The sequence below is a fragment of the Phaethon lepturus genome, unplaced genomic scaffold (assembly GCF_000687285.1).
Source record: "Phaethon lepturus isolate BGI_N335 unplaced genomic scaffold, ASM68728v1 scaffold8941, whole genome shotgun sequence".
NCBI classification, from domain to species: Eukaryota; Metazoa; Chordata; class Aves; order Phaethontiformes; family Phaethontidae; genus Phaethon; species Phaethon lepturus.
The window spans coordinates 43,910-71,349 of record NW_010519581.1 but is presented as its reverse complement, the minus strand read 5'-3'; the positions used below and the strand labels follow the sequence as shown (position 1 = coordinate 71,349).

Here is a 27,440-nt window from a genome sequence, read left to right as displayed (position 1 = left end):
CGGTTCAGGAGGACTTGGATAAATTGGGAGGAGTTCAAAGACGAGTCAAAGAGCAATGACGAGATCACGTATCCTGCACGGAGGAAGTGCTCAACTCCAGGAAGAGTCCATTTAGTACAGCCAAGCCTGGCTGCAGTTTACAATCACCTTCAGAAATTTTAAATTTGTGAATGTCTTAATTTATCACAAATAGCTAACAAGAATGAGTTGCTGAGCACTGAGACTGAACAACTGTGGCCATGAGGGAGCTTCTCCAAGTAGCCCAGCCACTACTAGAGGTTTCTCTGTTAAAACAGGAAATGCCAACCTAACAAGGTTACTCCCATCCAGCCATCATGATGATACTTGGAAACACATCCAATGAACAATGCTAGCCATCTTTGATCCTGATCCAGGCAAAATCACAGACCGGTTGAGGTTGGAAGAGACCTCTGGAGGACATATGGCCCCGCTCCCCTGCTCAACTAAGGCCACCCAGAGCTGGTTGCCCAGGACTGTGTCCAGACAGCTTCTGAATATCTCAAGGATGCAGACTCCAAAATCTCTCTGGGTAACTTCTGCCAGTGCTCAAACACCAGCATTAAATGCAACTGAAGTCTCTGGGAGAGATCTTTTTTTTTAATCAGTCCCTGATATATGATTCTCTAAGTAGGTTTCTCCACCCAGTCATACACGCTCAGCAGAAGCAAACGAACTCTGTACATCTTGGGGCAACCTTGAAGCAATACGTGAGCATAATCATATGAGACACAGTCATCTCTGATACTAAAAGACATTTAGATTCAAAAGCATAGTATTTCACCTCTTGATATCATTCATTACGCCCCTCATCTTCTAGAGTAACTGATCATTCAGAATATTCCTGTTTTTATCGTATTTTCAAAAACTTTTTAAAGGTTTACAAGGTTAGTTGATGATTAGGGTTAGTAAAGCTATTTCAATTTACTTCTGCATTTTATAACAATTAAAACAACAATACTAGAAATAAGTATATATAAATCTTGAAGTATTATCATAATGTATATGATTGGAATTAGTGGTACAGATTTATTCTTATATCTGCTTGAACTTAAGGATCTTCTGTATATTCCGAAAGCAGAATCATCATAGGGAAGAGAACAAGATTCAGTTTCAGAGTAACAAACGGTCCAAGTTACTTAATGGAGTATGTTCCATCCATGGAAACCATTAAATGGAACACACACATGCACACAACTTGCACATACACACATGTACAGACACCACTTGTAAAATACAGGGTGGTGTTACACTTTAACATGAATTAAAAAAAAAAAGAAAAAAGAAGAAACAAACAGTATCTTAGACTGAAGAATGTAAAGCATAATCAGGAATAGGTGTCCATCTTCACCAACAATTTGGAATGGCAGAGAACCTGGGCAAGAAGCAAAAAAAAATTACTGAACATTAAGGTGCAAAGCTAACATGGAATCAATTGCCATTTTTTATTTAAACACCTTAGTATTCTTCTCCGAAGTGCATCCCACATCAGCTTAAATTCTGACTGTTCCTAATCAGAGATGTGTATCAGTTTAACTGCCACCAAACATTGCATCAGTCTGAAGTGGACACATTTTCTTATTATAATTTCCTTCTATTCTTTTTTCTTAATCCTTCGGTTGTTTGCTGTACCCAATCCTAATACCTTGGCTTAAATTAGATCCCACATTTGGTTTCTAGATCTTCCCTTTACCTTATGCATCAGCACCTGGCGTGGCAAGACTGAAGCCAGCTTGAATTCAAATGTAAAGCTCAACTCTCTGCTCTCACAATGAAAAAAGGCTGCTCAGTCTCTTGGAATGCACATTGTACAGTCTCTCTGCAACATGCCACTCAAGAACTGGTGCTAATGCATCCCAGATCTGACAGGCATTTATGAGCTAGCATTCTGCTTGAAATCTGTCTCAGGCAGTCAGTGACAGTATCTATATTAAAAACTAAATGCAAGGCTGACCATAGAAACCCTAGAAAGGAATATTCATATAGATAAAAGAAACGAAGAAGAAATCACTGCTGTAAATAGTCATAATAAAAATTAGTGTGGTTTTAGCAGTTGCCTCTGCAGCAACTGTAATCATTTGAATGCTTTGATTTACTTAAAAGGGAGGGTAACTCAAACCAGAATACAGTTTGATTACATCCAGATTCTCCCTGCCTCCTGTCCTCTCCCACCTTGCCTCAAAAAAGGGAAAAAAACAACAAAACAAGTTGGTCTGTGGACAAGTTTCCTTCCAAGTGGGACATGCAACTTTTTAATATTCTATCCTTACAATATTAATGTTACATTAACATTACGAACTGTTCACAGAAATTATCATATAACTTCCTTTTTTAAATTGTAAACAAAAATCACGGATGTGACACAGGTAACCACTGACCTCTGCACTGTAACTGGACAAAGAATTTTTTTATCACTTCAGTGAAATAGTCGGCTAATATTTACTGCAAGCACAAAAGAATACACACACTTAATAACCAGTGTTTAGGAAGACTGGGGCCTTAAAATCACTTGTGGAGAACACCCTTTTCTTTACAAAAAAGCCTTCAGTTCCAGATTAACAAATGGTAGTTGGATCAAAACTATTTATATTCCTTTCTAGAGTATGTCTTTAAATAAATAAATAAAATCCTCTTGAGGATTTTCCTGTTAGAGGGCAGAAATCAAGCTATGTATTAAAACCACAGAAAGAAATGAAGGACAAGCTGCGTCCCAGTATTTTGCACAGATACGTTACTGAAGAGCAGCAGAGACGCTGCAGTGATTTTTCAAGCATTTGGCACGTCCACGCAGAGGTAGTATACAATAATTACTTCTGTTCGCAGCGTCTCTGCAAACTTTCCAACCTATGACTTCAGAAGCAGCGACGCTGCAGAGTCCCAGCTGTCCAGATCAGCTGCAGCAGCAGTGGCATCACATGAGCAGCACCGACACAAGCACAGCCAGCCCTGAATGACATGCCCTGTTCTCAGTCTTGCAGTCTGTGTCTGCAAAACAGACAGCTACATGCAGATTCGGGTTATTATATGTCTCATGTCAAATACGCTAGTTATTACTGTTTTTTACAACTACTTTTCTACATTACTATAGAGATGTTGGTATAAGGTAATTTTGAATCTTCATAGATTAAGATCTAAACTTACCGGGACTTGAGAAGCAGGAATTTTTAGAGAGTCTGGTTGTTTGCTGCTTCTACACCGCCCCCCCCTTTTTTTTTTTACTTACTGCTGCAAAGTCATGTAAATGAAAGGCTACAAATTATGTCAAACTAAAAACCTCCATGAAAAAAAAAAAAAAGAACACGAGCCTCAAAAAAACTCTTGTGGAAAGACCATCCCTTGAACTCTCTTGTATACAAATAAGGCAAAATCAAACATTAAACTGCACACACTTAACACATGCAACTATGGATGCTTACTACATTTATGCACTCCCAACTCACTCCAACCAGTTATCCTAATTTTTTGCCTGTTCTTTCAGCAACTGCTGGCCCAAGTTATGATTTGTAACCCTCTCTTTCTGTGCGGCTACTCTAACCATGACTCTTGATCAGACCTGCAGGCTAACCACAGGTTAGGAAACACCACCCGCTATAACCGTAAAGCACAGTAAACCTCTGGTATGTCAGCTCTGCAGTCCTCTCGCATGGACACGGAGCGTAACCCCTGTACCGCATCGACAAGCGAGGTGGAGAACAGAAGCCATGCAAGTTTTCAAAAGCTTTTAATACACCAGCACAAAACTGTGCTGTGTGTGGTTGACTACTCCGGAGAGCCCGAGAGGTCCAAAATCTGCAGAGAGGAGCTGTTGTGTTTCACAAGAGATGGCCTGTATATTGCCACACGGGCTATCTCCCAACCACCACATCCTGGTCTCCTCCACTTTTGCCCATGCGTGTTTACACAGTCAGTGCTGCCCAAGACAGGCCGCAGCTCTCCCCACGGCAGGCCCCTGCCTGGGGGCCACCACCTCTCCAACCCACCACACTGCCATGGTCAGCAGTAACACCCTTCCTTCTCTGCCGCGCCTCCGCTGCTTCAGCTATGCCCCGCTGTGCCTGGCCAAGCTCGGCCACTCGCCCCGGCCTTCTCAACCATGCAGGCACTTCTACACACAGGAACAAAGCTACAGGGCTGGTTGGCACCCCAACCTTTCCTGTCATTCTCTGTAACCCAGGAAGTCCTTCACCCACTCAAAGAGAATTGCAAAAGCAGAGTCAATCCCAGCACCAGCTGCATTGAAGCAGTTTCCAAATGTACTGTCACAGACGAAGGAATAGCTCTGCCCCTGAACCACAAGTCTCAGGTATCTGCTGCTACAACTTAATCAGCATAACACCTCAGGTATTTGCACTAATTTCAAGCTGCCACTTGGGAAGAGAGAAGCCTTTTAACCCCACAGTTTAAAAGAAAACAGAAGTAATCAATTCTTAAAAGCAAAACTGCACCCAATTACTTACAGTAAATAAATAATCCAAGCTGAGTGTCTTCCAAACTGGCCAGAGAATTATTTCTTTCAATTCTGCCCTGGGGACAAGTTTCCAAAGATATAATACTACTTATCTTCAGTCGCATCACCTAGCCTCCATCCATAACATCCTTCAGCTTTTAATAGCTGCAGCCTCACCAGCTATCTGGGCCAACCCTCAGCCTCATCTAGGAGTTTCACATACTGCTCTTAAAACTATTTCTTCGGGCCCATCTGACAAATCATCCTCCTCCCTTCCAACACCACAGCCTCTTCGCTAGTACACACAGAGCTGCTGTTCAAGAGTTTCCTGCCGTGACGCTCACCCACTACTTCCACTCCTTTCACCCCAACTCCAATCCATTCATCCTGTTAGTTCCCATTTCCAATCTGCCTTCCCACCCTGCGACTCTTAAATCCTGTGCTAAGAGGCTCTGTCCTCTTCTCCTAAGCATCTTTTAAGCCTCCTCTTTTTTGTCCTCCAAGCACGTAAAGCTAGCATATATTTCAACACCCAAACTAGTTTCCCTTGTTACTGATCCTACCCTATAGAAAAGAAACAACAACAAAAAGCCAGGGGTGGGTGTGTGAAGAGATGGTGAACCTTCTAAGCTTTATCCACAGATGCAGGGAGGAGATGGGAACAGAGAGAGAGAAGAGGTCAAGACGTTTCTGCAGTTTCACTCCTGGTCATGAGAACATGTAATCACTGCTCTTCTCTGAGCAGGGTATATACAAAATCCTGGTATAGTATCCCAAGTGCTTTTGGTATTGAGAGTGGTAGAAACGTGAGCTGGTTTAGGTATAGCAGCCAGTTGGGTTGGTTCGCCTACAAGAAGCTTCAAATATACACTATCTCTTCTCTTAAAAGTCCCTAATGTGCTCTTTATCTGGAATTTCACAGAAGACTGCCACTTACCTTTTAATTAAAGCAATCAGAAAAAGTGCCAGATGTGAGGTAGCCTGCTCAACCATAACTTACGCACAGGGCTCTGTGCATTAACACAGACCTAACTGAACACGTGCACACTGGCTTTCTCAGAGTGCCTTCCCTCTGCACACAGGGAAGGCAGAAGCCTACGGAAGCAGAAATAACGCTGCATGGCCAATCACATTCTCCTCAGTGCCTTTTAAGTCCTTGATTTTATAACACAAGTATGTTTGCATGCAATAAGAAAACCACACCAAAAATTTTAACCCTGCCAGGCGAATTCTTTTTACCACATCAAGTCTCTAAAGTCTCTCCTATCTAATTACAGAGGATATCCAGCTGCTCATACTGTAAAACCTCAGAGTAAACAGGGTTGGGCTTGCAGTCTCTTCTAAGCTGCTTCCCTGTCCATCTTAAGCACTTACTGGTTTAAGTGCAACATGCACTTCTCTTTCTCTGTAGGCAGAAATTTTTATTCACAGCGAGACAGCAAAGTCCACTTTGTCATGCCACTGTAAGCCCGTCGACAGTTTTACTCTGCTCAAGCACAAACCTAGAAGAAGAGACTACATCTGCCTGTTACTCTACAGCATTACTAGAAGCAATTAACAGTTTGTTTGTGGGTTGTAGTTGTGGTTTGGTTTTTTTTTGGAGAGGTGGTGGGTTTTTTTGTTCTTGTTTGTTTTAATTAAATTTCTGCAGAAATAAGGTTAAGTATTAGAGCAGTGAGACTGAATAATACCTAATCAAGTTAACAGGGTATTTTTATCTCAAAGTAACGCACCATGTACAAAGGATAAGGACTGCCATCTTCTCCTCCTAAGAGGGAAAAACCAGGCAGCCAGAGGTAGTTTAAAAAAAAAAATCTCCTCCTTTAGGCGTGATACAAGATTTCATCCATCCCATTCCCTCTTTAAGGGTCGCCTGAAGCACAGTGTCACCGTATCAAAGAAGGTGGGACAGTGTAAGCAGCTAGAGAGCCTGGGTCTGGTTTTCTGGATTCTCTTGCAGGCTGCCATCCCTCCGACAGCACACATCAGTGGGAGGAAGGTGAGGCATAGCGCTCCTTTCTTGATCGTATCACTGCACGAAATGTCAATGATCTGTATAAGATGACTAACATACAAGCAGGGTGTTTAAACAAAATTGTGCTGGCTACCATACCAGCATCCAAGGGACTGAAATAAAGGTTCAGCTACCTGACCTGGATCTGCATGATCTTAGTAGGACTAGTCTTTTTAAAAAGCAAACATTAAAAGAAAAAAACAAAACAAAACAAAAACAACCAAACAAAGTCTGACCTTTCTTTTTGTTGTACTGCCGTGATGAAGATGGAACGCTGTATTTCATCTCAAGCATGACAAACAAGTCTCAAAAAGGGCTGGCAGGGAAAGAACCAGATCTTGTGCTAGCAATTTCTACTCAAAGATGGGGTACTGTTCTGAAGGCATGAAATTAAGCAATTCAGTATCTTTATGAAAATCACTATGTATGGAAAGGTACAAATTCCTTTCCCTGGGCTTTGCAAGAAATCGTCAATAGAAATGGGCTACAATACAGAGTTTAAATCATCAAATTACCTACCTCAACTAGTTTCAGAAGTTTCACCTAAAGAACAACCCATCTTTCTGTCAAATGGGAACATATATGACTACAACAGAGTTGTTAGTCATGTTTGCTGCGTAGATCACAGTACAAAACATACCTAAGCAGTAGCAAAAAAATCCATGAAAATATACTTGAAAAAAACATAACTGTTCTCTATTCAACTACTTCCAAGTTCCAGTGCTTACGAAATGACCTACTTCATGTCAAAGTTGTCCTTGGGGCCATGCAAGAACTGTCACAAAGTAACAGGCCTGGGAACTCATTTTTAATAATCTAATTAATTTATGCATTCTTGAGTTTACTGTGGAACTAGCCAAAGGGTAATTTATTAATACAAGAGCCTAGATTCAGTTGTATGAATGCCCTGAGATACAAACGCAGCTGTGATTTCTCTTTTCATGAGACCAATTTCAGGCTACGAAGTGGTAATATAAGGTCATATTCTGAAACAGTGGTTACACTCCATCATCCAGAATACAAGAAAACCATGCATGGTTTAATCCTGTAGTGAAAGGAATATGCAATAAGTCTGGGAAACGTGCAAGTTAGAACATCAGGTAGTCTGTTTCTGAAATACAACTTTACCTTAAAAAAAATAAAATTAGGAGTCGAACGTGATGAACAACACTATAGGGAGCACATCTGCAGAAAACATTCAGATCAGTAACACTTGTTGTTTATGAACGGCACAGGAATGTGCATTCTGTGTTCTCTATTTCCATGTCTTACACTGATCCTTTAAAACATACCTACAGTAATTACGTGAGTAGCTCAAAGATGACACTGCATTTTTTTCTTTTAAATCAAGCAGCAATGTTTTTTAATAATTCTTGTTCTTGTGCATGAGATATACCTTATACAGACTATAGCTTTAAACTACAAACACAGAGTATTTAGTGTCAGTATAAAACAGGATAAAAGTTTCCTTCCTAAAGAAACCACATCTTTCTTCACAAATATTTATAAACTTTTGTTTTTCTCCAAGTTATTACGTCTTTCTCGTAACATTTGATCCAGAGTAATCAGAACTGCCTCGCCACTGTCTTGCACAGATATAGTTACTCTCCCTGCAAATTGCTCTTGGGACAATAACCCAGAGAATACATGACTGAAGGGAACTGGAAATTGGAGCTGCTGCCAAGATAGAAGTTCATTTCGTCTTTTACATTTCTCATGTGTCTGTATTTCAAATAGGGGACTCTGTAAAATAACAATGCTCCAAAACACAGACAATAAATTCCAGTACTGCAGTCTGAAAGTTGAATAAACTTAACAAATGTACTTCACCCTGATTAGACCTACATGGGCTTCTTCAGGATTGAATTTTAAACTTGCATTATACTTTAACCTGAAATAATTTTCAAATGCAGAAAAACCCTTATTATACATATATTTGTACAAAGATAAGCCCCTGCCCCCCTTAAAAAAACTGACTGAGAAACGAACTATTGGAAACATTTCAAAAATTTGGAAACTGCACTTCAGGAGACCAGAATACTTAACCTATCAATTGCTTCATGTATTCAGCTTTGAAGTAAGGACATTTTCCAAGAACTGAGGTTTTTTTCAGCTTTTTTTTTTTTTCCTTTTTCTTCTTCCTTCTCCCCCCCTTTACTGCTGTCTTTTGTGAACTCCCACATAACCAGCTTCTTTTGAGTCAGGAAAAACAGAAAAACAAAACCAAACCAATAAACCAAGGAAACGCTCAGTTTCTAACACAAGAAACTGTATTAAAAAGTTGAATGGATTTTCACAGTTCTTTTCCAAAACAATGGAGAACTTTTTAAATGAAGGATAAAATGATGCATTTATAAACACTGCCGAGACTTCTGCAGAAATTCGCTTCACATTCCCATGTTGCGAAAAAAGGGGAGAAAAAAGCCAGTAAAGGGCAGCGTGAGCACCAGGCTCTGCCTTGGAGGGAAGGCAAGAAAGGCCTTAGCAGGTCACACCAAGAAGGAAATCTGCCGAGGAAGCACCTTGTCTGTAACGTCATGCAAATTCTCTTTTATATATAACAGGATCTACAGCTAATGCCTTCGATACGAGACACAGAGCACTATGGAAAGCTAATGTCCAATGGGATATTAAGAAATTATGTATTACGGATCCCCAGATCACTCAGAATTCACTTTTACTCATCAATTGCACTTACTGTTTCTGTAATTCTGCTTTGTGACATTTTAAATCCCCAGGGTGACGGGAGAAGAGAAGAAGGGTATGGAGAGGTCTGTAATGACTGTCACCTGCCAGTATCTTTGCAACAAAGCTTAGAAATTTGTCCAAGAAAGATGTAAACATTCTGCCTTATTTTAGCAACCTGGTTGGCACCTTCATTTCCAGTTGCTAAATTGGACTGAAAACCCAACTAATCCCAATTTTCTGCTAAATACTGTAGCTGCTAGAGAAATAAGCCATCATCCTGAGCCTGTGAATGATGTCCATGTGAGTATTTAACAGGAGGACCGCCCAGCCATCTCCCCTTTTGAGAACAAGGGCTTTCAGCCAACAATCTTTCATATTAAGCTGTGCCCTGGAGTCTACAGGCAACTGCTGGTTTGGAAGCAAAGCAAGAAGTGAAGTGGGCATCATCATCTGTGCTTTACTGTAAAGTGAAGCCCTACCACCCTTTTTCTACAACAGACTTCAAAGTCTGCTGGACTGCACACACACAAAATGCCTGTAGCGGCAGACTGAGTTAGTCATGAGTCCAAAAGAGGAGTACACATGCAGCGTCTCTCAGGGCAATTCAGCTGCGTAACACTCAGTCTGCACTCTTTTTTTAGTAAAATCATAGTGTCTTTAGAGGTCAAACATTGGAACAGGCTGCCCAGGGAGGTGGTGGAGTTGCCATCACTGGAAGTGTACAAAAAACATGTAGACGTGGTACTTCAGGATATGGTTTAGTGGGCATGGTGGTGTTGCGTTGGTGGTTGGACTTGATGATCCTAAAGGTCTTTTCCAACCTTAATGATTCAGTGATTCTGTGATCATATTAGTGTTTGTTCCAGAGTGAAGACCTATGCGGCAGAAAATCCCCCTCTGTTGTTGCATTACCGCAGCAGACCCACCTGGCTTGGTTTATTTTCCAGCACTGAGAACACGCTGAGGTGGAGCCCACAGCCCCTCCTCAGACCCAGGCTCCACCATTGCACATCCACAACAAACCCCACTACTCACGGGCTCCAAGTTGTTCACACAGCACAGAAGAGGTTAGCCAGAGCTTTGAGTAATTTTTCCACTTACAGCTAATGAACATTGCTGCAGAGTTGGCTACTGAACCTTGTAGACATCAGGAAGAGAAAGGCTCTGACAGAAACTGCTCATAAATTGGTATATAAGCACCAAATCTAGACATGCATGAGGTTCCCAGTCATGGGGCTGTCTATAGGCATCTGCACGTTTAACAGAAGCAGCTCAGAAGCACGCTAACCAAAGAACAAACTGTCTTAGCGCTCCATCCCCCACCAGAAAAGAAACTAAACATTTTCTTGCCAGCCTTCTTCCTCCTGCAGTCTGTTCCCACACAGATGGCAAAACAGGTTTTTTTGAAGCCTTGTACTGCATGCGCCGCTGAAGTCAATGGGAACCCTGACACCAACTTCTCTAACAGAAAGATTGAATCCACCAACTCAAAGAAAGCCAGAAAAATCAAAAGCTTTTTTATTTCTTCTCCTACAAAAGAACAATCTCAAGAGGATTAGGAAGGTTGCCAAATGGAGAAACCAGAAGCACTTCAAATTGCTCCCAATGACTCAATTGACCACAGTCATTTTAATCCCTAGAGAACTACACTATTGTGGCATAACATTAAGTCCAATCATATCCAACAAAAACTTCCACACCAATATATGTAAGACCTTATTCTCAAGCAGAAACAGGATGTGCATTTCCAAGTGCTCAAAGGCATGTTGAGCAAGGGCAGCCTTAGAATAAACTTAAAAACTCCAAGTCGACTAGGAATCTTCTGAGTTGTGTCGATCCTGCATTGTAAAGGACAGAGTAAGAAGGACTGTAATCCTGCATCTGCTTTGCAATCCAAAACACTGCACAGCTGGAACATGCCCGTGCCCATTTGCACCATGCATCTCACCAGCAGATCTCCCAATCCACTTGCACAAGCAGCGAACACCCAGGTCAAGAGCAAAGAGCACCCATCTTAGTGAGATACTGCCACAGACTCAAAAGGGCAAGTATCACCAAGCATTCAAAGTCCACGTACTGTATGAATCAGGCTTTCAACATGAAACAAAAAAAATGACATCTACTTAACATGAGTACCAGCGTTATCGGGTTGCTGACAGCGTGACACAGCTACTTGCCAAGCTCCAACTCCCATCCTGGGTGAACTGCTGTTACCTGAAATCTGAACCACGCTAGCTCAGTGAGGCGGTCCCAAAACATGATACAAAACTGGTTTCTAACATCTCCAATTACACGAGGGAAATAGGTGAATACTTCTACTATTTTTAAGAGCTTAGCACCAACTCCACTCCACAGATATTTCTGAACTTCACACACCCCAAGCTTGTAGAATATTTTCTTCTTGAAGAGGAAAACAATAAGGTTTGTAATAGGATTTTATTTCTATTGAAGCTTGCACCCCGTTCTCACTGAGCCATGACCTCCAAAGAAATACAAAGACCATGACCACAGAAAATTCTCTACTGTGTTAACAAGACTTAGGCTTCAGACTGCAAATTCAGCCATTCCTGACAGCTGGCACTCTCAAGTTGGTTTCCTGGTTTGCTGATTTTTAAGACATGCTGGACTAACGGTATGGTAACATTAAAAATTGGGAAAGAAAGTGTGACCCTGGTTGAATACTCCTTAAAAAAAAACAAAAAAACAAAAAAACACCACAGTTGAGAGAACAGGTCTGGTGTGTAGCATCAGTCCCCCTCCTGCCTGAGCATTCAATTATTCCCATGCTGGACATCAGTGCCCTTTGCACAGATGAAGGGCAGGTTTCTCTAACAAGCCCTACCAGGCAGATACACAAAGACCTTTCACAGAGGAAACAGTACATGAAAACCCTCAGTTACTTTACTCTTAGTGCTGGTAGGGAAATTAAAAAAAGGGAAGTTTTAGGATGATGCAGATTAACATTTCCAATTCTGAAGCAAAGAAAACAGAAGCTACAAATGCCCAGAAGAGGACAACACATGCTAAGAAAACCGACTGACAAAAGGTGGTGTTGATGGAGTCTAAGAGAGTCTACTATCATTTCTTCTTGTTCACTGTATAACAATTCCCCAATGAACCCGTTGCTTGAGGCAACCAATTAACATGCAATTGTTGTGGCTGTGTCCAACTAAAGAAGTTCAGAGCACCTCAAGAACAGGACATGCTGTGTAGGAAAGTCCAGCAAAGGCATCAAGGAAAGAGTAACAAGAAACAAGAAAAAGTGGCTTCAAGTACTATTTGACAAGTACTACCAAACTCAACCTTTGGCATCAAACTGACTTGTTCTTCACCAAAAATGTTTACCACAACAATATTTAGCAGACTGGCATCATGAATAGCAGCTAAGTAGAAAAACATTTTTTTTAATTAATTGCTACAAACAGGTACATTTGGCATCATTATGGTAATTGCAACTCAGGTAGCAGTACCACAATCAAGTAATTTTTGTTCTTGCATGATCCTCCGATTTGCCAATTCCTCAAAATCCAGAATCCAGAAAGAACTTTTAATATTGATTAAAAGTAAGTGTGATAATTAATCATATGTCTCCTCTTTTACTTTTGTTTCACAGTAAGACTGTATTAAATTAAATACATTTAATTTAAAATTATCTTCTTCACCTTTTCACCAACAGGAACTAAGTTCACTGAACTGGACTGAAGGAAAAATAAATGAATCAAGCTAGACCGCTCCAATCAAGTACTTCTTGATGGAAAGGATTTTCAAAGTGATGAAGAAAGAAGAAACAAAAAATCCTTAATACTCCATAGTGCCGTGGCTCATCCTGGGAGAGAGATTACTATTCGCCTTGCAGAACCACACCTATGCTTCTGTTGAAAGTCCCGGAAACAAAAAAAGCAGATCAAAGCTTTAAATGCTCTTATCTTTAGGATTATGTTATGATGCAACCTACTTTATTACTGCGCTCTGTGGCTTTGCAATTTCTGTTGTTTAGCAGGGTAACTGTTTCAGAGATAAGCTTTAATTTCTTTAGTACTCATGAAAGTGAGACATTAAACTAGACTCAAGTTCCTTCTCCAAAGAGTAATCTAAGTAGCAAAGTCAATGTAAGGATTTGCACAGACTTCTCCCTTGTGCAGTGAGAGCCGTTTTGCATCAATCCATTGCTGCAGCCCTGTGACAACTGCCAGGCTGACCCTCTAACACCCCATGGAACAGCCCAGCACTTCTCCCATGAGAAACTCTAGGGCATGGATACACAATGTGATAAATTGATACATCCCATTAACCTGCATATACTGAATCCATTTCTGCATTATGCTTAAGACAGGATTTTAGTTTGTGCATTGGGTTTGCGTGGCAAGGTTTTGGTAGCAGGGGCAGGAACTTCAGGGGCGACTTCTGTGAGAAGCTGCTGGAAGCTTCTCGATGTCCCATAGAGCCAGTGCCAGCCAGCTCCAAAACGGACCCACTGCTAGCCAAGGCCAAGCCCATCAGTGACAGTGGGTAGCGCCTCTGGGATAACTTATTTAAGAAGGGGGGGGAAAAAAAAAAAAGGTCATGCAACAATTGCAGCCCAAGACACCCAGGTCAGTACAGAAGGAGGGGCAGGAGGTGCTCCAGGCACTGGAGCAGAGATGCCCCTGCAGCCCGTGGTGAAGACCATGGTGAGGCATGGAGCTCCATGCTGGAGCAGATCTCCACCTGCAGCCCAGGGAGGAGCCCAGGCTGGAGCAAGTTTGCTGGCAGGACTTGTGACCCCGTGGGAAGGACCCCACGCTGGAGCACGGGAAGAGTGTGAGGAGTCCTCCCCTTGAGGAGGAGGAAGGAGTGTCAGAGACAGCCTGTGATGAACTGATCACAACCCTCATTCCCTGTTCCCCTGCACCGCTTGGGGGAAGGAGGCAGAGAAATGGTGAGAGAAGTTGAGCCCAGGAAGAAGAAAGGGGTGGGGGGGAAGATGTTTTAAAATCTGGTTTTAGTTCTCATTACCCTACTCTGATTTGACTGGCAGTAAATTAAATTTCTGTTTTGCCCATGACAGTAGTTGCTGAGTGATCTCTCCCTGTCCTTATCTTGACCCATGAGCCTTCCATTACATTTTCTCTCCCCTGCCCAGCTGAGGAGGGGAGGGATAGAGCAGCTTTGGTGGGCACCTGGTGTCCAGCCAGGGTCAACCCACCACAGTTCACTAAACAGCAACAAAGAATCCTAATCTTAGAAAACAGCATGTGAGACTGATGCTCCTGAGCGCAGCTGTTCCTCCTTCACCTCCATCTGCAAAACCCTGGCAGAAGCAAAAGCAACAGCAAAAACAGCAGCAATTGAGACTCTACATTTGAGTCCACATCCTTTTTCTCCAAATACTTACAGCAGGCCTGTGGAAGAAGAACTTAGCAAATGACCCAAGAAAACTGTATTTCAGAACAGATAACCACTACAAGGATACAGCATTACATCAAATTTATCAGCCTTTCTTTCATCTGTCAATTCTCCTCTGTCCTTCCTGCTGTCATCATCCTGCCTAAAAATACCAGCTTTGTTTACATTTCTTTATTTTCACCTGCCTTCTTTTCTCTCCTTTTCTGCACAGATTCTGGTATTTTGAATCTATTTGCTCTCCACATGTGTTCCTACTGCTGCCCAAAATTAAATCATGGAGCCACATTTGCATCTCTGATTAAGATGTGGCCTGCTTTTCATTATAGGCTTGGTTTGACATCTGTTTTTTAGACCTAGTAAACATCCATTTCTTTCCCATTTTAATTGTTCACATTGTCTATTGCCAGAGAAAATTTGCTGGGGAAATTCAGGTATTAACTGGATGTGTTCTCCTAAAAACAGAGGACCAAGAGTGCCTTCAGAAAGATCTAAAAAGCTTCTCCATCGCAAGCTGTTCAAACACCACAGCAAAGCCGTCCTCTGGTCGGCTGTCCTAAGAAGGGAAAACCCTGGCCTCCCCTTGCACTCTCCTGCATTAGCACTCCAGCTCATCTGAGGCATTGGAACAGGCTGCCCAGGGAGGTGGTGGAGTCACCATCACTGGAAGTGTTTTAAAAACACGTAGATGTGGCCCTTCAGGATATGGTTTAGTGGGCTTGGTGGTGGGTTGATGGTTGGACTTGATGATCCTAAAGGTCTTTTCCAACCTTAATGATTCTGTGATTCTGTGACCCTTGGTAAGCTGGGTCAGAGACAGAAAGTCATCCTTTTTCCTGTTTGTTTGCAGGGGTTAGCTTTGTGCCAGTTCATCTCCCTAAATTTCCTCAGCACAAAATCAGACATATGCTAAAAACTGGCAGAGCAGAAATGAGGAGGAGGAGGGGAAGAAAACTGACTCTTTCTGCAACAGCATGTACTGCTTAAGCTCAACACTTCTGCTAAACCACTCTGTAGCAGAACTCCTGTTAGTTTGGTAAGAAACTCTAAAATTAGCTCACACAGTTTGACCATCTCATAGGAGAGACTGTTCTTGCTACAGATCTTAAGATGCTGAAGTTCAAGTATGCAAAAGCGGAGACATTCAAGAACTTCAAACCTGGCTGAATATGGGAGATGTCTCGGTCCTCCGTATTGTTCCAAACCAGAGCAGTGCTATTGTATGAAACACCTGGGGTAGAGGAATGAAACTGATAGGAACACATCACACCACTGCTCAACGGAGCAGCTCTGATCCATACTGGCACCAAAATGTTAAAAGCCATCTTCCAGACTTCAGCAAGTAATTGCCTATTAGCATATCCACCGATAGGTTCCCAAGCAATAGCTCAAAATGAGAGTTTCTATGACAATCTCCTCTAAAATACTAAAAAGTATACACATATTAACTTACACGGTATTACAAGTTTAGCTTTAACAAGATCAGTCTTATCAAAACCTCTTAGGTTCCTTGTTTAGAAGCATAAATGTAATTCCTGCTTCTTGGATGATCCCTTCTGATTTTTTTTCCCCTCTTAGATGGAGTGTACAGACTTGCCAAGCTGTGTGGGAACTTGGACAAGCAATGTTAGCTGCAATACTTCACAGATGTTTAAAGAAATACTCATCAAAATCAAATTTTCCTTTTTTTTTTGTTTAAAGTCTGTAATTGGCTCAAACAAGGAAAAGCAAAAAATTACTGAAGGATCTTGATTCTGCCTCAAAAAATGATAGTTTCCCATGTGCAACTCAGTAGTTGAATTTACAAAGAACTCATTTATTGACCACAACTCTTTGGCAGAGTTGTCTTCCCAGGCCAAGTGGAAGACGTGAGTAATGAATGAAGGAAATTAGGTGTTTTATAAATGCTTAATTACCACTGTTCATCAAGACGACATGTGACTTAGGCTAAGAAAAAAATAAATTAAACTGCATAGGCTTACATTCTAATGGAAACATTGTGCAGCTTCTTCAAACTGCTGGAACTGTAAATCTCGAGTATCATTAAATTTCCGTGGGGTCAGTGCTTTTCTGACCTACAATGATATTTATAGAAAGAGAAATTATGCTGGCAAAAAAAAGATTTTGTATCATATCATTTTTCCCCATATCCAGATTAGCAGTACTCATGTTTCAATATTCATACCCAGACAGAAGAAAAAATTTAAACACATTATTGTCATTACCGTACACGTAATTTTCCTTCTTTTGTATTAATACATGCAACAGCTATCGGCACCCACGAAGTTTTTTAACAGATACTGTGATGCATCTTCTAAACACTACACAGTATCCTTCTAGTAGAAGCTCCTGTCTTACCTAAAGAGAAGGACACTTTCCCTTTCCCTAGAAAGTATTCACCCTAAAGGCCTCATAACAATTTGACATAGTCTTAGGGACCTTAAATCCGACACTCCATTTTCAGTATCAACATTAAGCGAGATGCCTCAAGAGCTCAAACCCCCCCCCCTAAAATCCTCCCCTTTCAAACTTTTTCATTAGCAGTTTGCAATAATACCCCTTCAGTGAAAATCTCACCCTTAAGTTAAAAAAAAAAAAAAAAACACACAAAATCCCAATATACATAGCTAAAGTTCTGTTTAAACTATTAAAAAAATGCTACATGTATATAAAGAAAAAAAGGTGGATAAAGCCATCAGAAATTGGCCAGATATTCAGAAACCTCTCCATGATTATAAATTATCGTTAACCCACAATCACCTAGAACAATTTTCTGTAAGGAGCACAGATTTACAGAAACAGATTATCAGTTGGATTTTTTTATTAGCCAGAGGCACACAGTATTTGGAAGGTTAAAGCAAGCACGCAGTACAGTACTACATAATAATTTTAATCAGATAAAAGCTAACAGGATGATAATGCCGCCATACGAATTAGAAAGCAGTGGTAATAAACTGCTTGGGAAAAAATGGAATGTCCCAGAAATCAAGAAATATTTCCCCCCATCCAACGTTGCCCTGCTATGAATTCAAGCAAGTATCACCTTCTCGACAGCTTCAAAACTATGGAGCAAGAGAAACTGTCTTTCCTTTTTTTATTTTCGCCTGCAGAAATGACAACTGAAAATACATGCATAATGGCCTTTTACTTGCAAAGACAGACTTCTGAACGTGAACCTATTCTGTGCTGCCAATCTAGACAGATCAGCCTACTGCCTGCCACTAATGAGCTTCATATGCACTGTTACAGTGACATAAACACATCTGGAGTCAATATTTCTGATTTACATATATTTTGAAGTAGATGGACAAGGGTGAAAGAGGGGGTGAAAAAAAACAAAGATAAAAAAGAAACCTGCCCCCAATAAATAGAAAAAGAAAGAAAGAAAACCCCCAGAAGAGAGTAGCACTACCACAACAAGAAAAAGCAATAAAATATAGCACGGGAAAGCAATAGAGCCATCCATACAGGATATGGATGACCCAAAAAATACAGAACGCCACAAAGCCCTTTTCACGCGTACGTCACGTCTCCGTGCATGATTGTGAAGACCAGGAAGAACTGAAGCTCCTCAACACTCAAAACCACCCAAACCCTGCAGGTAGCCTCTAAGTCCTCGGGAGCACCATTCCCAAGGAGCCACGCTTGCGCCCATCCACGTGCCAAGGCACACTCGCGGATGCTAGGGCCGTGGTTTCAGTGCCTTCACTCGGACACACCTCTGACGTTGCCAGGGCATCGTTCCTGCCCTATGCCACCTCTCGTCCATGTACTGCTAACACCTCTCCACAAGCCCATGCTAACAGAGAGGCTGGGTCAAGGAACTGACCTACCTCTGAAAACTTCCCCCCTCAGAATAACAACTGCATCAGAGTGGAAACTGCCAGGAATTAAAGAGGACCCAATATGACCTTTAGCAAAAGTGGGATAGATCTGTGGCGGACTGAAGTGTTCATGCAAGCAACTGAGAAGGTGGAGGAAAAGAAAGTAGATTAGCATGGACATTTCCTCCTCAAAAGGGCTGGTAAATTACAGCTGTATGTTTATAATAGATTTTTCTTTACTTAAGGTAATCATCACACTTTATACCTAGTATCTGTTAGGGTTCTAATATTATTCATTAAAGGAACAGCTACTACCAATCCATTTCAGAGTTACGTAGTATAAGATGTTTGGGAGATATATCTGTAAAGAAAATAGCCAACTTACTAGGGTAACACAGTATGTAAGAAGGAAAAAAGAACGGTAAAATGCAGTAGTAGAGGTCTGCTGTGTTGTCCTCACCAGGACACCTTCCATGCAACATCACAGATACAGGAGAGGTGACACCTCTGTAGACCACATCCAATGCTACACAGGCCTCTTGGAAGTTTCTTGGGCTTCAGTAAGGCCGAGGGTTGGGCCAGTCGAGGTTTGCCTCCTTCCATGGGCATGCAGAGAGACTCGTGCAAGCATGGTTAGCTGGTCCTTTTGTAACCTTAAGGGGCAAACCAGAAGCACAGAGCACAGCATGCTGATGATAATGTAAAACACTTTCTTCTTGTCTTTTATACCTGCAATTTAGCAGATGTCTTTTGACATCCTGATCACATGCTTAATGGTTGTCTGCTAGTTCAGCTGTGAACCAAAAAAAGGCAACAGGACTACCCTGCATACAGTCATTGCATTCACATATTCTAGAGGACAGAAGAAACAATTGTATTCCTGGCACAAACACTATGCTGGTGGAACCCACCGATTAAGTTGAGCCATTCATCTCATCCATCTCATCTGTAAAAATCAGAATTAATGTAGGGGAAAATGCAGCATCACAGCTTCATTAAACATTGCAGTACACATTTACCTAAATATATATTTATGCAGACAATCCTCTCCCATTTTCATCCTTTTTCCTCCCTTAGTCTCAAAGCAGAAGCATGCTCCTTCCACAAGAAAAACATGTTACTTCAAAAGAAGTTGGAAAATTTATCATAAAAGCAGCAACATACTGAGATTCTGATGTTTTTAATTTCATTTCAAGACAGGCAAAAAAAAAAAAAGGTCTGTGTAAGGAAAACACAAGAGTGGACTTTTTTATTATCAAACAAAAAAAAAAAGGCAGGCATTATCTTGCAACATATGCTCCAAGTTTTATTAGACACTTGATTTGAAATATATTTAAATGGCAGACTACAGTCTGGGCTAAAAAACCCAGCCTTCTTTCTCAAGAAGGTTATATGGTAAGCCTACTAAGGTTTAACTGCAGGATAAATATACCGTCAGTAGTAGACCTGCATTTCCAAAATCTAAGCCTTCACTGAAGCAAATGAGATTTAAGCACTGGCAGAAAAGTGAACTAATTCAACTTTTGCTGTGTAAAGCTAAGCAAAACAAGAGACCTCAATAATCAATGCAGAGGGTGCTAAGATACCGCTCACCCGAACTTTTAAGCATGACTGTGCACATTTCAGAATATACCAAAACACATTTCTCTTGAAAATGTCATTTGTTTTTAAGGACAGTCTGTGCTGCCAAAAATCTGTATGTTTTCCACAATGTTTCATTAAATGGATTGTTTTCCTCAGAGCAAAATGTATGGCTTTTCAGGCTGCTGAATTTAGAGTAGTACATGTTTAAAATTCATTTTCTTCTTCAATACAGTGGCTATTGGTTTGAGAAACTAGAAAAAGATTATGCAGCCTAGATAAAAACAACAATTCATGTTACGATGAAAATGACAAGGTAACATGGAGAGAAACCATTATCAAAGCATCAAGACCATTTTCATCACGTCTCAAATTCTCTTCTCAGAAAAAAAGGCCAAACTATTTTTTTTGCTTTTTAAAATCATCAGCATCCCTGGCAGTTCAACAAACCCTTTAACAAATCTTCAGAAGATCTCAACAAGGACAAAGACTAGAGAGGGAGGGAACCGCTGCCATCAGTCCTGCCTGCCTGCTCGATTCTGCCTGGCATGGACCCCAGGGCAACAAGCACAGAGGATTATCATAGACAGTGATGATAGGGAGCCAAGCAAGTAAATAAAAATGAAGATGGGGCAGTCATTTGATGGCCCTTTTGGCCTGTCTACAAAACAGGGGGCTTGAGGACTGCTTTGAAGCTGGGGGTTGTGGGGTGAATTAATGTCAAAGTTTTATTATGGTCACATTCCAGCTTGTAGTGGATCTGGCTAAGTGGCTTTGGGTTTCACCAGCAACTTTCCTAAACATGTGGCATAAACACAGAAGATTTGAGAAAATTACAAGAAGATCATTTTTGGAAATATTACAATTAGAGATTAGAAATGTCAACACTGTTCCATCAATGGTTACAATGAATTATAACTGTTGTTAATAATGTTACCTGAATTTACCCTACTATTTTCTGCTCCACGTAACACAAAGATACAGTTAAGAGTGTAGTAGCATGCATTCATAATTTTTTTTTTTTTTCCTGGGGAGAACTTCTGCAAGAAATACACATTCAGTGCAAGACGCTCATGGATCTCAGTGATGTTTAAAAAGAAAGCGGACCCGTCAAGCCTTTACAAAAGGAACCAGGCAGTCATGATGTTGTTTCAGGGATGCGAGGTGTAACACCTGCGAAAGCCAACACATACTCTTTGTCTGAAAGTTATTTTAAGCAGCCAGCTAGTGATCTTGCAGGAGGCCAGCTGTTGATTACAAGGCACAACTAGACCTCCAGGCTCCCCGGTTTACACTTCACCGGCTCCACCATGCACACAATATCCAGACCCAAACTAATTTTACTATGCTTTTGGTTTGATCTTAAAAAAACCCAAAAACCAAAGTAATCAATCTTCAGAACTGTTCCTTTCCATTCTGTTCGACTCCATACATACTTAAAATGGAAATAAGCACTTCCAAATTAAACTAATTGGGGGAAAAAAAAAAACCACCAAAATTAATTTTTTGCCAGCTGTGAGTGTTGTTTTTACAATTCATTTTGGACACTGAGTTCAGCATAGACAGAAAAATAATTTCAGTTCTTCAAAGAACTCTCAAAAAGTATCTGAATTACTGGACATAAAATTCAGCACACACTAGCTGTTCAAAATTGCTAATATAATAAAATATACACCAGTATCCTCCATCTGAGCACTCATTCCATTTAAACAGGGAAGTGAGCACATCTAAATTAACTTCCTACTCCACACATTCACACGACTCTTGAAAAGACGTACTTTGCCAAAGGGCAGGCTCCAGGTCGCTTCTATGTTCAGGAAGACCAGGAGCTGACCGGCCCCCAGCACAAGCTCAGCCCACACCACCCCAGTGCTGGAACGTGGGTGGGTGGCGGCACCCGGTTACTTCCACAAAACAACAAAAAGCAAAACCCGGGAGCAGCAGTCCCCACTTATTTCAGGACATCAGCTCACCACTCATCAAGGGCTGCGGGGAAGAAACTTTCCCCAGGGGGCTGGTTACCCAGTAATTGCGTATGGCAGGGTGTTTCCAAGATCCCTCTGAAACAGCTGGTACTGCAGTGTCAGCAGCAGGGCTAGACTGATCAATGGCTTGATCTGAGGCGTCAGCTAGGACACTCACAGCATGTTAACGATTTTGGCACACACACAGGTGTAACCATGCCATTTGCATTAATGCAACATTGCTCTAGCACCTGCAGCACTTGCATTTGACAGCTGTCTGCAGGTCAGGCCTATGCCCTTCTACTTTTTCAATAACAGGTGCAGTTAATACAGCAGCGTGCTAGCTAGTTGGACATTAAAAGAAACCACTAATAAACTGTACTTTTCTAACCAGCATCTCGTTCCACCCAAGAAAACTTGATTTTGCTCTATTTAAAAAAAGAAAAAAGCCACAAGCTTAGGCTGAACACAGGAGAACGTACAGATTTTAAGGCAGAGGAGATGGATGTGTTGGGCTTCCAGAACCACTTGTTCTTGTGACTTCAGCAGCAGAGTTAGAAGGCAGCATTCAAGTACCTCCATTTCCTTTCAAATAAGTAATGTACAGCCTGAACTTCGTTCTCTTTAAACTGTGTGATGTGTTGTCCAAATATAAATCCAGACAGTTCCTGTGCTGCACTGAGCTCCCACTCAAATGAAGCAAAGCAACAAAACTGACATAGATCTTTAAAACATGTAGGTGGTTCTGCTTATTCCCTGTTCCTCCCTTTCTGCCTCTGCAATGCTCCTCTACTGCTACTTCCTCCATCAAGGCTTCAAAATCCACCTACACTAGCAGTGGACGAGGAGAAGCCATGATGACAGTCTCAAGGAAAAGATAGAAGGCTCCCAGTATATCTCTGCAGGAGAAATGTTGAGTCCTTCTGTACTCCACGCACCTTCCAGCCCAGTGCTCTGCCCACCACCCAGGCATCTGGCCTCGCACTGTCAAGAGAAACTCTTTTAAAAAAAACAGCTTACAAGGAGACAGAGGAATACATCTGCTTGTAAGTTCTGCTGAAAGGAGAGATGTTATTTTTTACTTTTTGAAAGATACCTTCAAGGAAGAAAACAAAGACAGAGAATACATGGAGTATCATTTTGGATTAACAGTGAGTGATGAGGAGTTTCCTGATAAAATATACTAACTTTGTATTATTTTAGAGCAAGCTCTCCACTGTACTTGCTCATTGAGCTTCTGCCCAGTTGGCTCCTTTCAGTATGTCCCTTCTGCCTTCCCTGGCATAGGAGGAACTGGCTGCATGGGCTAACTCTATGGGAACTACCGCAGTAGATCCCCATAATCACAACACCTGGTGCAGAGCCACACAAGTTATCTGCAACAAAAACCAGGATGGACAGATTTCTCATTACACATGTAAGGGGAAGAAAAAAAAAAAAAAAAAAAAATCAATCTTACATTACTCTGCTGCCCATCAGAGCTGGGAAAAAAACCCAGTACCTCAGCAGAGCAGTACTAACAGCTGCTACTACAGCAAGACTGAAGAACCAAGGAAGCTGCCGTGGTGCCATGGAGCATGAAAAACAGATTCAGGCAGAGTACCTGTCTGCTTGACTAGCCCAACACATATGCTCAGCCTCTGCCTATGCTGAGAAAAAACACACCCCAAGAAGTAGCAGTCCTTCTTTTGGGGAAAAAAGCAGCATGAACAGGAGAAAAGGAAGGAATAGGTCATACTTGGCTAAAGTAATCAAAAAGGAGATTTCTACCTGCGTACTATTCCAATGCAAGAGGTACCACAACTCTGCCTTGATGCCTATTGCTTCCTGCTAATGGGAAAATGCAAAGTTACCCCATTCCCTGGGCCCAGTAGCAAACGCTGTCTCACAGGCAATGCAAACAGCAGAAGGCAAGAGGAAAGCCACCTCACCCGTTACCCCCAGGATGCTAAACATATTTGGAGCATCAAGCAACAAGGGGTTCCCCACAGCTGAGAAGCCATTTTGAGTTGTATTTACTAGCACTTCCCTACAAATTCATTTCTTCAGTAGAACTGGGTGCTTTTATCCAACTCTTCTGTTTCTCTTGTCAGGTCATGGGAAAGTTGAACAGAAGCAAAGCAGTAGTGTCCTTTCCTGGCCAAAGTCAAAGCCCACCATGCTAGAGACCCGGCTGCAGGGGCGCAGCGAAGACTAGGGAGAAGAGTCATGCTGAACTGGGAGCTTCTTTCCACCCTGCCAGGCTGGATCAACTTCCATGTGGCCTTTCATTTTAATTTGCTGTCAGCAGATTCAACTTTCCTAATATAGATAGCAATCTATTTCCTAATTTATTATCAGTATTACAAAACAAGGGCTCCTCCCCATCCCCAACCCAGCTGCTGACAGAGAGCCCAGGTGCTGCCACATGCTCTTTCGCCCCAGACTGGCTTGCCCCTTCTTCATCGGTGTCCTACAGCCCGTTGTACTGTGCAGCTCAGGCGTAGGGGGGGAATAAGGACAGGGCAGGACAGCCAGGGCATTGGCAGTTTCCCACAAATAGATAGCCTGCTGGTGCGCTCAGCAAGGAAAGGGTTTTTAGTCAGGTCCCCACAGCAGAATTGCTCACTTGAAGTTAATGAGAGCACACTGCTTAATCACACACCCTTAATAACATAGATTGACTAAAACCAGCAAGATGCCTGCCCCATTTTTAGAGAGTAGACCCACCAGTACCTTGCCCCACAACAAGGCAGAAGCCCCTACCCTATGCTTTTAACCATAGCTAAAGAGACACTCCAAAATCGTGACATGACACAATCATCTAATATTATGCTCATGAACTGTCAACACACAAATTAAGGCTACAGTCTCACTGGAGTTTGAATATTTACCCTGCAAAACATAAGGAACAGAAGGTCTCTCCTCTGTTTCTCCAGTCAGGAGAAAATTTCAGACACAAAAAAAAAATTCACGTTAAAAAGGGAGCTACAGAGGTCATCTAGACCTTACTCTGCTCCAAGCAGGGCTTACATCTGAGCCAGATCACATTGCTCAGACTCTGTCCGGCTCAGCTCTCCCAGTCTCCAAGGATGAAGACTCCACAGCCCGCCTGGGTGCATGTGCCACCGCATGGCCACGCTCATGAGGAAGAATTTTTTCCTTACGTGCAAACACAGCTTTCCTTATTATTCCCTTTGTCGTCTAACAGTTCATGGCTACTACCTTCTGACACCTTTTGCTTTCCTCTTCACTTTATTTCTAAGAGGGCTTTTTTTGGTTGCCCCTTTTTTTTTTTTTTTTTAGATGGCGCACAGATTTCAAAATCACCTGACATTCATCTGAGATTTGCAACTCCCAGTCCTTGTTCTGGAATCCTTCCCTACCTGCACTATTTGTAACCCAATTGACAACCTACTGAGCTATTCATGCCTTAAAACTACCCAAACTTTTTACTCCCTGTAAATTCACAAATTTATTTCTCCAAGTTTAGAAAGATCTACTACCTTGTGGACTTTTAGGTACTGACTGTCTACTTCCATCTCCTTATTCTTTCCCTCACCATCCTCAATAATTTCACTATGCATAAATTGACTTTATTTAGATAATTCAAAGGCAACAATGGAAAACCAGAAGAAACCTCTGAAGCCTTACTAGTAAGTTAGGTTTGATATTTTTGTTAGTGGTAAACAAAAATACTGAGAACGTCACAAAGCTTTTCATTTACTAAAAAGACAAAACTACTGGTAAAGAACCAATTTTAATAGCCATTTCAAGTTCTTCCTTAAAATGAATATTCTAGGCCATAAAGCCCAAACTCAGGAAAAAAACCTGAACAAAACACTGCAAGAAACAGAAGGAACAATCAATGGGTGAAAGGACAGGAATGAAGATGCTAAGGGAGCAGAGATCTGAAGAGTGAATTATCTTGCTTTTCAAAGAGGCATTTTCACAGGAATTGGTTTGACATTTAGGAAGCAAGACAGTTACTGCTATGGCAATAAGCAGTAGTTCCTCCTTAAAAAAAAAAAGGTAGAGATGGTATAGAAACACGTAAGGACTAAAGCAACTCAAGCCGTACCCTTTTGTTTCATGGCATGAAATCCGCATTTTCTTTTCAAATTGTCACACACTGGTACGAGGTTATCACACTATCACAGCATGGAGACAAAACAAAATTAGATCCACAATCTGTTCTTAGGACATAAGCGAGCGGGTAATAACTTTCTCTCTCAAATATGAAATCAGTCATTGTGACTTCATCTGTAGGGCAAGCTTTTTCTATTAAGAAACTCTGAATGGTTCAGTGTGCAGCAGAGACCAATAACTCTGGACTGACCCAGTGTCTTTCAGTGGGTGGATCATCATCATGGCAGGATGACAGAAGACGTGTTATGGCTGACTCTTTCAAGATCAACCCAGAAAGAACAAGGGCATTTTAAATAATCAATTGTCACCTCAGCTTTATTCAAAATACTTTATAAGCAAGAAGTTCATTGTGCATATACTATACAAAATTATCGCCCAAGGGCAGAACACAGAGGGACAAAATTGTCCAACAGCCTCAGTGACCCCCAGCAGCCAGGTTTTAAAGTTGTTTCAGCAGGCTCTGGGGAGAACCTCTTTGAAAAGGACAAAAGGGCAACGGAGCAGAAGAGGGGGGGAAAAAAGAAAGTGAAGGTCCCTACAGACGCAGCTCTCCAGCACATGCCTGCACGTCTGTGCTTCAGAAGAACCACCACAGTTGTTCCCAAGGTCAGTACTTACTTCCTGGCAGTACTGGAGAATCCCTTCCTTTGTCCCGATGCAGGTCTTGGTGCCGGAGGGGTCTGATTCCCACTTTCCGTTCTGCACATTCATGTGCATGTTCAGTTTCCCACAGAACATGGCGATTTGAGGCTCCGCCAGCAACCCAGCGTTTCCATCAGCAGGCACCTGGGAGAAGAAGAAAAAAAGTTTTAATCTTGCATCTGACCGTTCAGTCCATCCAAAGGAGGAACAGTCAAGTAAGCCTGAACCAAACTCTAGGCTTACCCACCCGCGGCAGGAAAAGCTGAAATTGATTGATTCAGGCAGATTTGAGAAATGTAAATAAGGTCTTCATAGAAATCCAGAGCCCAATAGCGTAACACAGAGTTTAAAGCTGTAAACAGACTCTTCCGGGGCCCAAAGTGATCACCTTATCAGCTTGGGTTAAACACAGAGCAACATGCATAGCTGGAGCACTGTAACAGAAATTTCATTTTCCTAACATACTTGGTATAGTGGGGAGCGGAGCGGAGGGCAGTGTGTCACTCACAGTTAGCAAAAAAGTAACAAGTTTTCCTCAAGTCTCCTAACAATAACCAAAACAACAAAACCTCACAATCTATCTTTTTTCAAGACCCTCTCTAGTTCGTTCCGAGGCTGCGCGCACAGGCTGTGTTTCATCATGCCGTATGAAGGCGGCAGGTTAAAAGCAGCAGCTTCCACCTAAGCTTTGTTTCAACCAAACCTTAGAACACAGTGGCTGGGGTGCTACCAAAACGGGACTGCTCACAGCA

The 27,440-nt window shown here is 41.8% G+C and overlaps 1 protein-coding gene across 6 annotated transcripts in view; it reads right to left on the bottom strand.

Moving 5' to 3' along the window:
* Window positions 1–26,829, bottom strand: part of APP (amyloid beta (A4) precursor protein) — a 182,739-nt gene extending 155,910 nt beyond the window's left edge. For 4 of the 6 annotated variants that reach the window (XM_010297078.1, XM_010297080.1, XM_010297081.1 and 1 more), the window contains exon 1: window positions 26,665–26,826. In XM_010297078.1, coding sequence (XP_010295380.1) covers window positions 26,665–26,784 — 120 coding nt within the window. In that variant the 5' untranslated portion in view covers window positions 26,785–26,826. Of the gene's footprint in view, window positions 1–26,664 lie in introns of all 6 variants that reach the window. The other 2 variants (XM_010297079.1, XM_010297077.1) reach the window with 2 other exon arrangements.
* Between the last annotated feature and the right edge of the window lie 611 nt (window positions 26,830–27,440).